The following is a 13,972-nucleotide window of genomic DNA, read 5'->3' as shown; positions in this document are numbered from 1 at the left end:
ATCAAGTGTTTATTCGGTACCAGAAAAACAGCATTTTTATAGGCTCATTTGAAATTTATTCTGTACAATATTTTATTCTTAAAATAATCCTATGAGATATATATTATTTTTATAGCTTTATTGAAGTATAATTTGCAGATAATAAATAACACATATGTGAAGCATCAGTTTGATGAGTTTTGACATATGTATTCCTGAAATGATCAGTACAATGAAAATAATAAACAATTCCATCACCCTCAAAAGTTTCTTCATATCTTTGTGTTCATTCCTTCATCCAACTCTTTTACCGTGCAATTGCTGATCTGCTTTTTGTTACTATGGATGTTAGCATTTTCCAGAATTTTATATGAATGGAATCGTAGAGTAGGTACTCTTTCCTCTGGCATCTTTCACTCAGCATAGTTAGTGTGAATTCTATCCATGTTGTTGTGTATATAATTTCTGTTGTGTTGCTGAGAAGTATATCATTGTGTAGAAATACCACAGTTTGTTACTCCAGTCACTTGTTGATGGCCATTTGTTTTCATTACAGTTTTTGGCTATTATAGATATAGCTGCTGTATAAATTCATGTACAAGCCTTTGTGCAGATGTGTGCTTTTATTTTCTCTGGTGAATACCCAAGAGTGGATTGGTGGAACCCTATGAGACGTTTAACTCTTAAAGAAACAGTTTATATACTTTTACCAGTAGTACATACATGAGTGTTCTAGTTAGCCACATTCTCACCAATACTTGACATGGTTACACATTGTAATTATAACCATTTCATATTAGTCTGTATATAGAGTTCTCATGTGGTTTTAATTTGCTTTTTGAACTTTTTTATGTGTTTTTTTTTTTTCTGTCTGAAGCTCTTATTTGGTACAGTGTTTATTGAGATATCTGTTGATTTTTGAAAGTTAGATTGTTTTATTGTTATTCAAACAGGTATCTTTTTTAGCTTTTTTAAGGTATAATTAACAAATGAAATAGATACTTACATGATGATTTGATATACGTATACATTGTGAGAGGATTCCCCTGATTGAGTTAATTAACATATTTATCACCTCACATATTTATCTTGTGTGTGTGTGAACATTTAAGTTTTCCCGTATCATATTTTAATTATTCAATACAGTGTTATCAACTATATAGTTACCATATTATATGTTTGATGCTCAGGTCTTGTTCACTGTATAACACAATCTTATTCACCAGTCTCTTCCTATTGCTGTCTGTCTCCTTCCGGCCCCTGGCAAATACTTTTCTACTCTCTCTTTCTTTGAGTTTTTTTTTTTTTTTAATTGAAGTATCAGTTCAATTCAGTTCAGTTGCTCTGTCGTGTCTGACTCTTTGTGACCCCGTAAACCACAGCATGCCAGGCCTCTCTGTCCATCACCAGCTCCTGGAGTGTACCCAAACTCATGTCCATTAAGTTGGTGATGCCATCCAACCATCTCATCCTCTGTTGTCCCCTTTTCCTGCCCTCAATATTTTGCAGCATCAGGGTCTTTTCAAATGAGTCAGCTCTTCTCATCAGGTGGCCAAAGTATTGGAGTTTCAGCTTCAACATCATTCCTTCCAGTGAACACCCAGGACTGATCTCCTTTAGGATGGACTGGTTGGATCTCCTTGCAGTCCAGGGGAATCTCAAGAGTCTTCTCCAACACCACAGTTCAAAAGCATCAATTCTTTGGCGCTTAGCTTTCTTTGTAGTCCAACTCTCACAGCCATACACGACTAAAGGAAAAACCACAGCTTTGACTAGGGGGACCTTTGTTGACAAAGTAATGTCTCTGCTTTTTAATATGCTCTCTAGGCTGATGCTCAGACAGTAAAGCATCTGTCTACAATGCAGGAGACCTGGGTTTGATCCCTGGGTTGGGAAGATTTCCTGGAGAAGGAAATGGCAACCCACTCCAGTACTCTTGCCTAGAAAATCCCATGGGTGGAGGAGTCTGGTATCCATGGGGCTGCAAAGAGTCAGACACGACTGAGCGTCTTCACTTCACTTTCACTAGGTTGGGCATAACTTTCCTTCCAAGGAGTAAGTGTCTTAATTTCATGGCTGAAATCACCATCTGCAGTGATTTTGGAGCCCAAAAAATAAAGTCTGACACTGTTTCCCCATCTATTTCCCAGAAGTGATGGGACCGGATGCCATGATTTAGTTTTCTGAATGTTGAGCTTTAAGCCAACTTTTTCACTCTCCTCTTTAACTTTCATCAAGAGGCTCTTTAGTTCTTCACTTTTTGCCATAAGGGTGGTGTCATCTGCATATCTGAGGTTATTGATATTTCTCCCTGCAATCTTGATTCCAGCTTGTGCTTCTTCCAGCCCAGCGTTTCTCATGATGTACTCTGCAGATAAGTTAAATAAGCAGGGTGACAATATACAGCCTTGCTGCTGCTGCTGCTAAGTCACGTCAGTCGTGTCCGACTCTGTGTGACCCCATAGACGGCAGCCCACCAGGCTCCCCCATCCCTGGGATTCTCCAGGCATTGACGTAGTCCTTTTCCTATTTGGAACCAGTCTGTTGTTCCATGTCCACTTATAACTGTTGCTTCCTGACTTGCATATAGGTTTCTCAAGAGGCAGGTCAGGTGGTCTGGTATGCCCATTTCTTGAAGAATTTTCCACAGTTTATTGTGATCCACACAGTCAAAGGCTTTGGCATAGTCAATAAAGCAGAAATAGATGTTTTTCTAGAACTCTCTTGCATTCTCCATGATCCAGCTGATGTTGGCAATTTGATCTCTGGTTCCTCTGCTTTTTCTAAAACCAGCTTGAAGATCTGGAAATTCACAGTTCACATACTGTTGAAGCCTGGCTTGGAGAATTTTGAGCATTACTTTACTAGTGTGTGAGATGAGTGCAGTTGTGCGGTAGTTTCAGCATCCTTTGGCATTGCCTTTCTTTGGGATTGAAATGAAAACTGACCTTTTCCAGTCCTGTGGGCACTGCTGCGTTTTCCAAATTTGCTGGCATATTGAGTGTAGCACTTTCACAGCATCATCTTTTAGGATTTAAAATAGCTTGACTGGAATTCCATCACCTCCACTAGCTTTGTTCATAGTGATGCTTCCTAAGGCCCACTTGACTTCACATTCCAGGATATCTGGCTTTAGGTGAGTGATCACACCATCGTGATTATCTTGGTCATGAAGATCTTTTTTGTACAGTTCTTGTATTCTTGCCACCTCTCCTTAATATCTTCTGCTTCTGTTAGGTTCATACCATTTCTTTTATTGAGCCCATCTTTGCATGAAATGTCCCTTGGTACGTTTAATTTTCTTGAAGAGATCTCTAGTCTTTCCCATTCTGTTGTTTTCCTCTATGTCTTTGCATTGATCGCTGAAGAAGGTTTTCTTATCTCTCTTTGCTATTCTCTGGATCTCCACATTCAAATTGAAGTATAGTTGATTTAAAATATTATATTAGTTTCATGTATGCAATATAGTGATTAAGTGTTTTTTTTTTAATTTTTAGTTTTTTATTTTTTTAAATTTTAAAATCTTTAATTCTTACATGCATTCCCAAACATGAACCCCCCTCCCACCTCCCTCCCCAGAACATCTTTCTGGGTCATCCCCATGCACCAGCCCCAAGCATGCTGCATCCTGCGTCAGACATAGACTGGCGATTCAATTCACATGATAGTATACATGTTAGAATGTCATTCTCCCAAATCATCCCACCCTCTCCCTCTCCCTCTGAGTCCAAAAGTCCATTATACACATCTGTGTCTCTTTCCCTGTCTTGCATACAGGGTCATCATTGCCATCTTCCTAAATTCCATATATATGTGTTAGTATACTGTATTGGTGTTTTTCTTTCTGGCTTACTTCACTCTGTATAATCGGCTCCAGTTTCATCCATCTCAAAGTGTTTTTACAGATATTACTCCATTGTTAGTCATTGCATGATAATGACTGTGATTCCCTACAATAGCAATATATAATTTTTGCTCATCTGTTTTATACATAATAATTTGTATTATTCTGTACAATTTGCCCCTTCCCCCCTTCTTTTTGGTCACCACTTGTTTGCTTTCTATATCTGTTTCTGTTTTGCATATATGTTCGTTTGTATTATTTTTTAGATACCTCATAGGCGTGATATCATATAGTATTTGTCTGTCTTTGTCTGACTTATTTCACTGAACATAATATTCCTTAGGTTCATCCATGGTACTGTAAATGGCAGAATTTCATTCTTCTTATGGTTGAGTAATATTCCATTGTACACGTGCACACCCCACACATCTTCTTTATTCATTCATCTGTTGATGAGCCTTTCAGTTTGTTCCATATCTAGATAGAAATTCAGTAAAACAAGGATACTTTTTGATCCTGTAGACCAGTTGGACTTAATAGATATATACATGACATCATATTCAAAAACAGCAGAATACACATTCTCTTCAAGTGCACATGGAATGTTCTCCAGGATAGATCACATACTAGACCATAAAACAAGTCATCACAAATACAAGAAGATGGAAATTATATCAAGCATTTTTGCTCACCACAGTGGTTAGCAAACTGGAAATCAGCTACAGAAAGAAAAATCTGTTTTGATGAGTTTGACTTTTTCTTTTATATTCCAAATATAACTGGTACAATACAGTATTTTTCTTTCTCTATCTGGCTTATTTCACTTTAGTATAGTACCCTCCATGTTCATCCATGTTGTAGCAAATAGCAGGATTTCTTAAAAGATTTTGTATATTTTAGGTATTAACATCTATGTTTTGCAAATGTTTTTTTCTCAGTCTACGGATGACCTTTTTATTTTCTTAGAAGTGTCTTTTGAAGGTATAAAAATTGGAAAGGTCCAGTATATTGACTTTTTTTCTATACTTTCTGTTTTTTATGCCCTTTAAAAAAAATTATTATGTAAAGTTAAGATCACTAAGATTTTCCCTTAAGTTTTCTCTAGACGTTTTAAATTTTATGATGACATCTGTTCCATTTTGAGTTAAATTTTGTATATGGTGTGAAGTAAAGTTGAGGTTCATTTTTTTTAGATGGATATCAAATGTTCCATTATCATTGTCAAAGAGGCCATCTTTTATATAATGAATTGCCTTGGATACTTGTTGAAAAGCCGTTGGCCATATATGTGTGGGTTTGTTTATGATTTTCTGTTCTGTTACATATATCTTTATGCCTATTTTTAGACCAATAACACTTTATTACTCTACCTTTATAAGTCATGCAATCAGGAAGTATAAATCCTTAAGTTATATTTTCTTCTAAAATATTTTTGCTATTTTAGGACAATATTGACTAGTGATGACAGCTGACATTATTGCCATGTTCCCAGTTTTAGGAAGAAAGCATTTGGTCTTTCACCATTAAGTATAATATTAGCTATGGATCTTTCAGAGACGTTCTTTATTAGATTGAGAAACTTCCTTTCTATTTTTAGTTACTAAGTTTTTTTACCATGAAGTTTGAATTTGGCTACTTGCTATTTCTGCATTTATTGAGATAATGTTATGTTTTTATAAGATTTTTAAATGGTGAGTTTCAGTATTTGATTTTCAAATACCAAAATGTATAGTTCTAGGATAAACCTCACATGGTCATGATATAAAAACATTTTTATATTTTGGAGAGCTTGGTTTGCTCAAATTTTAAGAATTGTTGGATCAGTATTTATGAGGGGTTTTGATTTTCCTAGTTTGTTGAGTGCTTTCATCATGAAGGATACTGTATTTTGTTAAGCACTTTTTCTGCATCTGTTGCAAGAATAATGTGGATTTCTCCTTTGTTCTTTTGCTATTTGGTGTATTACATTATTCATGTAATTTATATATTTTCGTCTAATTTTTTAATTGTTTAAGGTAGAAAGGTACATCAGGACCCTTTTACTCCATTATAGCTGGAAGTGGACGTTCTGAACTATGTATTGTTTTTATATTTTAGGGGAGCAATCTGAAAGCAGATTGTTGATGGTCACAGCCAGAATTAAAATCCTGGTGTTTGTGGTTCCAAAGCTCATGCTTTTACCACTGTTCTTATTACTGGTTTAGTATTCTCATTTTGTGGTCTTTTTTCATATGACTTGTATGAATTTTGATTTGTCTAATTGCTTAATATATTTCTTTTCATCACAATCTCATTAAGCCAGAGGTCAGGAAGATCCTCTGAAGGAGGGCATGGCAACTCACTCTAGTATTCTTGCCTGGAGAATCCTATGGACAGAGGAGCCTGGTGGGCTACAGTCCAGAGTCTCAAAGAGTCAGACATGACTGAAATGACTTAGCATGCAGCAAACCAAAGTGACTCCTATAAACATAATAACCCAAGCTGTAGTTTTAAGTAGTTTCCATCAGGATAAATAATTAACTGCTGGTTGTGTTTACATAAAGATATCAGCTGCCATTTGCAGTTTAAAAAATTCTTAATAATCCCAGTTAACTAAGATGAGTGTATACTAAAATTTTTCCTAATATGAAGTACTTCTTTAAAACCCTACTACCAATATGCCCTGTTGGTTTCTCTTCAATAATCTCTGAAATCCTATTTTGAAATGTATTACATATACAAAACCAGGGTTTTTTTTTTTGTTCTCTCATTCATATAAATGTTTTATGAATGAATTGTTCTTAGTGTAATTACATAAATATCTTAACAGTTTGTGTGGAATATTATCAGTTATTTTCATTCCCAGACATTTTAATCTATGGAAAAAAACCTCCTCCAACCTTTGGTTTTTACCACATGCCAGTATTTCCCAGTCTTGTCTGATTATAACAGTCATCTGAGTTGTTAAGAAGAGGGATTTCCAGGCTTTGCAGGTTTTTTTCAGTAATGCCAGAGTGACCTCTGAGGAGCTTTTTTGTTTGTAGTAAGCCTTCCACATGATTCTTATGATCAGGAAATTTGGCTCCACATATATCAAAGAGTGGCTCCTTCTTCCTATTTGTTTAGTCACATCACTTTTTCCACACATTGCACAAATCATTTTTTGTGGTTCAGTTGCCTTTTTACCTTTCTTGAAATAATAATAATATGCTGAATATGTTGCTTTTTTCTTCCATCTTCAACATTAAAATGTCTCTGTAAAGTCATCAGTTTTGTTTTTTTTCAAATACGTGTTGATATGACACCTATCACTATATAATCTAACAAAATTGTTTCAAATGAAGTTAAAGACAACTAAACACTACTAGAGCCATCTTATGAAAAAACTGAATGAACCCTTGGCCAACCCAATATATTGGAATATTTTCTTTGGACTTTCTTAATATAGAAATTATTTTTATATTAGGTCGTCTTTACTTGTTCTCCATGTTCAAAAGTTATTACTTATACTTAAATTTTATATTTTTAAAGTTCATAGTAACTGATTGTAACAAGCCTTTCCTCCATTAGTGATTTGATTTTTTTACCGTCTTTGTTCTGTTTTCATGCTTAATTAACTGAGTTAATTCTATGATCATGTTACCTTTTCCTAAGTTTCCTTAACTTTCTTATCTTCCTTTATTTTATTGTTATATCATTTGTTTTGCACCTTTAAATCCAAGTGCATGTTGACTTCTCTTAACATTGCAGAATTTGCCTAAGAAATTTTCTGCTTTTTCTTTGGTTATGTTTTATTCCAGTAATTTTCAGGAAATGTCTTATTTATTTACTTACTTATGGTTTTATTGAGATATCACTGACCATCAAAATTATATATATTAAGGTATACAACTTGATATTTTGATAGACATATATATTTTGATATAGTCACTACAATCCAGCTAATTAAAACATCTGTTACTTGTTAGTTACTGTATGTGTGTGTGTTACGATTTCAGATCTATCTTCTAAGCAAATTCCAAGTATATGTTATAATATTGTTAACTGTTATCACTATGCTGTATGTTACATGGCCAAACATATTCAACTTGTGTAACTAAAACTTTCAACCATTTGACCAGCATTACAGATTGGATTTTTTTACTCTATTTTTGCACATTCTTCCCTCTGAATTTTATTTTATGTATTTTGTTTGGAGCATTAAGATCCCATTTATTTTTCTTTCATCCTGATTATGCTTAACACGTGACCCTTGATACAATATGATTAATTTTCCTTGAGCATGCCTGTTTGTCTTATACTTTCAGTCTAGTTTGAGAAATGATTATGTTGTTAATTTACTTGTGAAAGTGGCTATATGGCATGGAGATTGGGAAATCTTTTTTAGAACTTCATTCACATGTGAGTTTGACACTTGCTTTAGTTTGAAACATATCTAGTGATAGGTTTTACTACATTTAGCATGGATTCCTGGAGTCTGTACTTCTGTCAGAAAGAGCAGCTCCAGTGTTTAATTCCCTGTTTTACTCTGCCTTTTTCACAATAGCATGCCATCCTTATGGCTTTCAAGAAGGAGGAATTTGATCCCAACTGATGTTTTCCAGTTTTTTATCATTCAGCTCAGTCACTCAGTCGTGTCTGACTCTTTGCGACCACATGAATTGCAGCACGCCAGGCCTCCCTGTTCATCACCAACTCCCGGAGTTCACTCAAACTCACATCCATCGAGTCGGTTTTGCCGTCCAGCCATCTCATCCTCAGTCGTCCCCTTCTCCTCCTGCCCCCAATCCCTCCCAGCATCAGAGTCTTTGCCAGTGAGTCAACTCTTTGCATGAGCTGGCCAAAGTATTGGAGTTTTAGCTTCCTTCCAAAGAATACCCAGGACTGATCTCCTTTAGAATAGACTGGTTGGATCTCTTTGCAGTCCAAGGGACTCTCAAGAGTCTTCTCCAACACCATAGTTCAAAAGCATCAATTTTTCGGCGCTCAGCTTTCTTCACAGTCCAACTTTCACATCCATACATGACCACTGGAAAAACCATAGTCTTGACTAGATGGACCTTAGTCGGCAAAGTAATGTCTCTGCTTTTGGATATGCTATGTAGGTTGGTCATAACTTTCCTTCCAAGGAGTAAGTGTCTTTTAATTTCATGGCTGCAATCACCATCTGCAGTGATTTTGGAGCCCCCCAAAATAAAGTCTGACACTGTTTCCAGTGTTTCCCCATCTATTTCCCATAAAGTGATGGGACCGGATGTCATGATCTTAGTTTTCTGAATGTTGAGCTTTAAGCCAACTTTTTCACTCTCCTCTTTCACTTTCATCAAGAGGCTCTTTAGTTCCTCTTCACTTTCTGCCATAAGGATAGTGTCATCTGCATATATTGACATTTCTCCTGGCAATCTTGATTCCATCTTGTGCTTCTTACAGCCCAGCATTTCTCATGATGTACACTGCATAGAAGTGAAATAAGCAGGGTGACAATATACAGCCTTGACATACTCCTTTTCCTATTTGGAACCAGTCTGTTGTTCCATGTCCACTTATAACTGTTGCTTCCTGACCTGCATATAGGTTTCTCAAGAGGCAGGTCAGGTGGTCTGGTATGCCCATCTCTTGAATTTTCCACAGTTTATTGTGATCCACACAGTCAAAGCTTTGGCATAGTCAATAATGCAGAAATAGATGTTTTTCTGGAACTCTCTTGTGTTCTCCGTGATCCAGCTGATGTTGGCAATTTGATCTCTGATTCCTCTGCCTTTTCTAAAACCAGCTTGAACATTTGGAAGTTCACGGTTCACGTATTGCTGAAGCCTGGCTTGGAGAATTTTGAGCATTACTTTACTATCATTAGCTATACTTTATTCATAAAAACTGTACTCTCTAGCTAAACTTGACTGTTAAGAATCAATATATGTAAAGTTGAGGATGAAGTATATGTAGTCAGTACTTTGTACCTAATTATAACTTATTTGGTGTATGTTGAAGAAAATTGATTTGTACAGTAACTAAGACAGTATGGTGCTGGCACAAAACCAGAAATGTAGATCAATGGAACAGGGTAGAAAGACCAGAGATAAACCCAGGCACTTATGGTCACCTAATCTATGGCAGAGGCAAGAATATACAGTAGAGAAAAGACAGTCGTTTTAATACGTAGTGCTGGGAAAACTGGACAGCTGCATGCAAAAGAATGAAATTAGAATACTCCCTAACACCATGCACAAAAGCAAAGTCAAAGTGGAATAAAGACCTAAGTGTAAGACTGGACACTATAAAACTTTTAGAGGAAAATAAGAAGAATACTCATCTTTTTGACCCACCTCCTTGAGTAGTGAAAATAAAAACAAAAATAAAGAAAAGGACCTAATTAAATTTAAAAGCTTTTGCACCACAGAGGAAACCATAAACAAGATGTAAAGTCAACTCTCAGAATCGGAAAAAATATTTCCAAACAAAGCAGTTGACAAGGAATTAATCTCTAGAATATATAAACAGCTCATGCCGCTCAATACCAAAAAATATAAAAACAAACAACCCACTCAAAAAATGGGCATAAGACCTAAATAGACATTTCACCAAAGAAGACATACAAATGGCCAAAAAGGACATGAAATGATGTTCAGCATCACTAATTATTAGAGAAATGAAGATCAAAGCTACAGTGATGTATTACTTCACATGGATCAGCATGGCCATAATCAAAAATGCTTTAAATAATGATGGAGAGGGGGTGAAGAAAAAGGAACCATTTTCAACTATTGGTGGGAGTGTAAATTGATACAGCCATGATGGAGAACAGTATGGAAGTTCCTTAAAAATCTAAAGGTAGAACTACTGACTCAGCAATACCACTACTGGACATACACCCTGAGAAAACCATAATTCAAAAAGATACATGCACCCCGATGTTCTTTGCAGCACTATTTCCAATACCCAGGACATGGAAGTAACCTTAATTTCCATCCACTGATGAATGGATAGAGAAGATGTGGTGCATAGAGTCAATGGAATATAACTCAGCTCCAAAAAGGAACGACACTGGGTCATTTGTGGAAATGTGGTTGGACCTAGAGACTGTCATGTACAGTGAAGTAAGTCAGAAAAAGACAAATGCTATATGCTATCACTTGTATGTGGAGTCTAAAATGTGACACAAAGGAACCTGTCTACAGAACAGAAATAGACTTACGGACATGGAGAATACACTTGTGGTTGCCAAGAGGAGAGGGTACAGGGGAGGCCTGGGTTGGGAATTTGGGGCTAACTATTAGCCCCATAATAACTATTAGCCCTATAGTAGATGCAAACTATTGTATATAGAATGGATGAATAACAAGGTCATATTGTATCACACAGGGAATTAATACATATATGTGTGTATAACTGAATCATTTTGCCGTATACCAGAAGCTAACAACATTGTAAATCAATTGTATTTCAATAAAAAATTTCAATGGCAGGCCTTTATTTACTCTATTTCACTTCTTGCTATGGCCTATGGATTTGTTATATACACTGGATTATTATCCATTTGGGGAATAAATATTGAAATAAAAGACTGAAAGTCATTCATTTTTTGTTCTGTGCCTTATACAACTGGTTTATATTATTAAATAAAGACTGTTAAATTTCTTAACATGATGTGTTAAGAATCTGATGTATCTGATGTGCCTTAGAATGAGCCTAATTTGAAACTTACTTTCTGTGGTTTTTGTTGTTGTTGTTGAAGGTAAACGAAATTGCCTTTATAAATACCCTTGAAGCCCAGAACAAACGCCATGATGTTTTATCAAAATTGAAGGAATATGAGCAGAGGCTTAATGAGTTACAGGAAGAGCGTCAGAGAAGACAGGAAGAAAAGCAAGCACGTGATGAAGCTGTTCAGGTAGAATTTTATTCAGCAGGCATTTGTGAGCACTGTCCATTTCCTAGGCCCTTCAACATAGAAAAAGAAGTCAGTCCTAGACTCTGTTCCCAAGGGTGTATGGTTTAGTCCAGCATGGCTTGGAATCAGGAAGTCTGATAGCAAAGGCAGTGTGTACTTCTTCAGATAACGTTATCAGTGTCTTTGTCAATTTGAATCTCTAGTCTCAACCAGATGAAGAGCTAAATTGCTCTGGACAGATTATTATCTATTCTTTTCTAATTAGGTTGGGAAAGAATATGTTCCTTTCATCTATTAAAAATGGATTGTGTTTGAACCTGTGTATATAGCCTTAAGGAACTGGGCAATTTTAATGCTTATAACAGGGAACACCTGTCGTATATTGGGCAGTATCATCAGGTACTTAAACCTCTGTAGCATACCGTAAGTCAACTACCATTTTCAGAATGGGAAGAAAGGTTAACACATAAACATGAGTGATGTTTTTTAACTATTTTAGATCTTCCTCAAGATCAAGTATGAATGCAGACACATACTTTATTATAACTAATATTTATTTATTTATTCATTCAGTGATCATGTATTGAATTATTGCTGTTACTCACATGCTAAGCTTTGCTCGTGTGTGTGTTAGTCACTTAGTTGTGTTAACTCTTTGCGACCTGGTGGACTGTAGCCCGCCAGGCTCCTCCGTGTATGGGCTTTTCCAGGCAAGAATACTGGAGTGGGTTGCCATTAGCTTTGCTTAAGGACATGAAAAAGATACGTCTTTGATCACAATGCAGAGACATATATGTAAATAAATCTTAACCCATTAGGATAAGTGTAACAGTAAAAGCGTTTTGGAAGCACAAAGGAGAACACATTACTCAAATTGAGACATGAGAAAGTCAAGAAAAAGCTTTCTGGAGGAGATGATGCCATAACCAAGATTTGAGTAATGAGATAGTTGCAAATGGTGGAAACAGGCATTCCATGCAGAGAAGAAGATAGGAGCGAGTACAGCATATAGAGTTATAGACTTGATCATGAAGAGCTTTGTTGTTATGTTAAAAATTAGGGATGTTATTAATATTTTATGCTCCTTTATCTCACTGGTAATTTTAGAAGATTAAAATATCAATACAGCTTTCAAGTTTATTGGTTACTTCATGCTAGCAAACAGTCCCATATTCACCCAGTCTCTGTTCAATTTGTGTTCAGGGTCTTATTTTAATCTTGAGTGCCAAGGTAACTTATGTTTTAAAATACAGAATGTTACTATTAGAGAAAATTTAGCTTTTCCTATCAAAGGGACAGTACAGAGTTTCATTATTATCATTTAAAAGTTAAAATTGTCCATCAATTAATATTTTAGATGAATAAATGAAATAGGATATTTGAATTTTTAATCTGTGCCATCTCTTCAGCTTTATTGCTGTTTTTATTTCTGCAATGGGACCATTTTATACAGATAATCATTTTGAAAATTGTGTGTTACTTTTGAATAAATATTATGCATTAGTAATTCAGAAATAAATAGATAATGATCTTTGCCTTAATGGTAAATAATAGAACGCAGTGTAAAAATGTAATAGAAACCTGTATAGGCTATAGCAGTATCACAGAATAAGGAATAATTAGCTCTGTTGCTGAGAGGGGAATGTCAGGGAAAGTTCTCTGAATGAGGTGACTCCTTAGCTGGATTTTGGGGGAAAATATATGAGTAATATTGTATATTTTTTAATAGACTTCTGTGGTTACTTTTTCTATATTTATTTTGCAGATTTGAAAATACAGCAGTTATTTTCTGTTTAAAAATAACTCATTTCATAATTTGGAACACTTATTAAGGCTTAAAGGAAAGTAGATCTTTTCTGAAAGTAGTAAGGGATTTTTGGTAGTCATTAACACATTTTTTGATTACTCAGAATTTTCTTTTTTAAAATGTTGAAATTTCTGGTTGATTTAATGTTCAATGGAAAATTTAAAACCTATATACATAAGTTTAATCTGTATATTTATAGTAGAAAATTTATTGGTTTTATATACATATATATATAATTAAAAAAATTTTTTAATGTATAGTCATTACTAGATGTGCTAGGCACTAAAGCCAAACGTATAAATACAGTAATAGTAAGATACTGACTCAGTGAATAATTTAGAGAGGCCCCCATCTGCTTTAATTGTACTCTCGAAAAACTTCCAAAATTAATTGTTAAAAGAAGTTGTGATTCTTGGTTTTTTTGCAAGTGAAATACTAAGTTAATGCTACCGTTGTATATCCTTAATTTGCCATC

At 35.2% G+C, this 13,972-nt stretch overlaps 1 protein-coding gene across 2 annotated transcripts in view; it reads left to right on the top strand.

Moving 5' to 3' along the window:
* The window catches only part of SCAPER (S-phase cyclin A associated protein in the ER), a 401,024-nt gene that overhangs the window by 112,605 nt on the left and 274,447 nt on the right, over positions 1 to 13,972 (top strand). For both annotated transcript variants that reach the window (XM_069560135.1, XM_069560134.1), the window contains exon 16: positions 11,535 to 11,690. In XM_069560135.1, coding sequence (XP_069416236.1) covers positions 11,535 to 11,690 — 156 coding nt within the window. The remainder of the gene's footprint in view (positions 1 to 11,534; positions 11,691 to 13,972) is intronic.

The sequence above is a fragment of the Ovis canadensis genome, chromosome 18 (assembly GCF_042477335.2).
Source record: "Ovis canadensis isolate MfBH-ARS-UI-01 breed Bighorn chromosome 18, ARS-UI_OviCan_v2, whole genome shotgun sequence".
In the NCBI taxonomy this organism is placed as follows: domain Eukaryota; kingdom Metazoa; phylum Chordata; class Mammalia; order Artiodactyla; family Bovidae; genus Ovis; species Ovis canadensis.
Note: the sequence above shows the minus strand (reverse complement) of the source record. Positions and strands in the feature narration are given on the sequence as shown.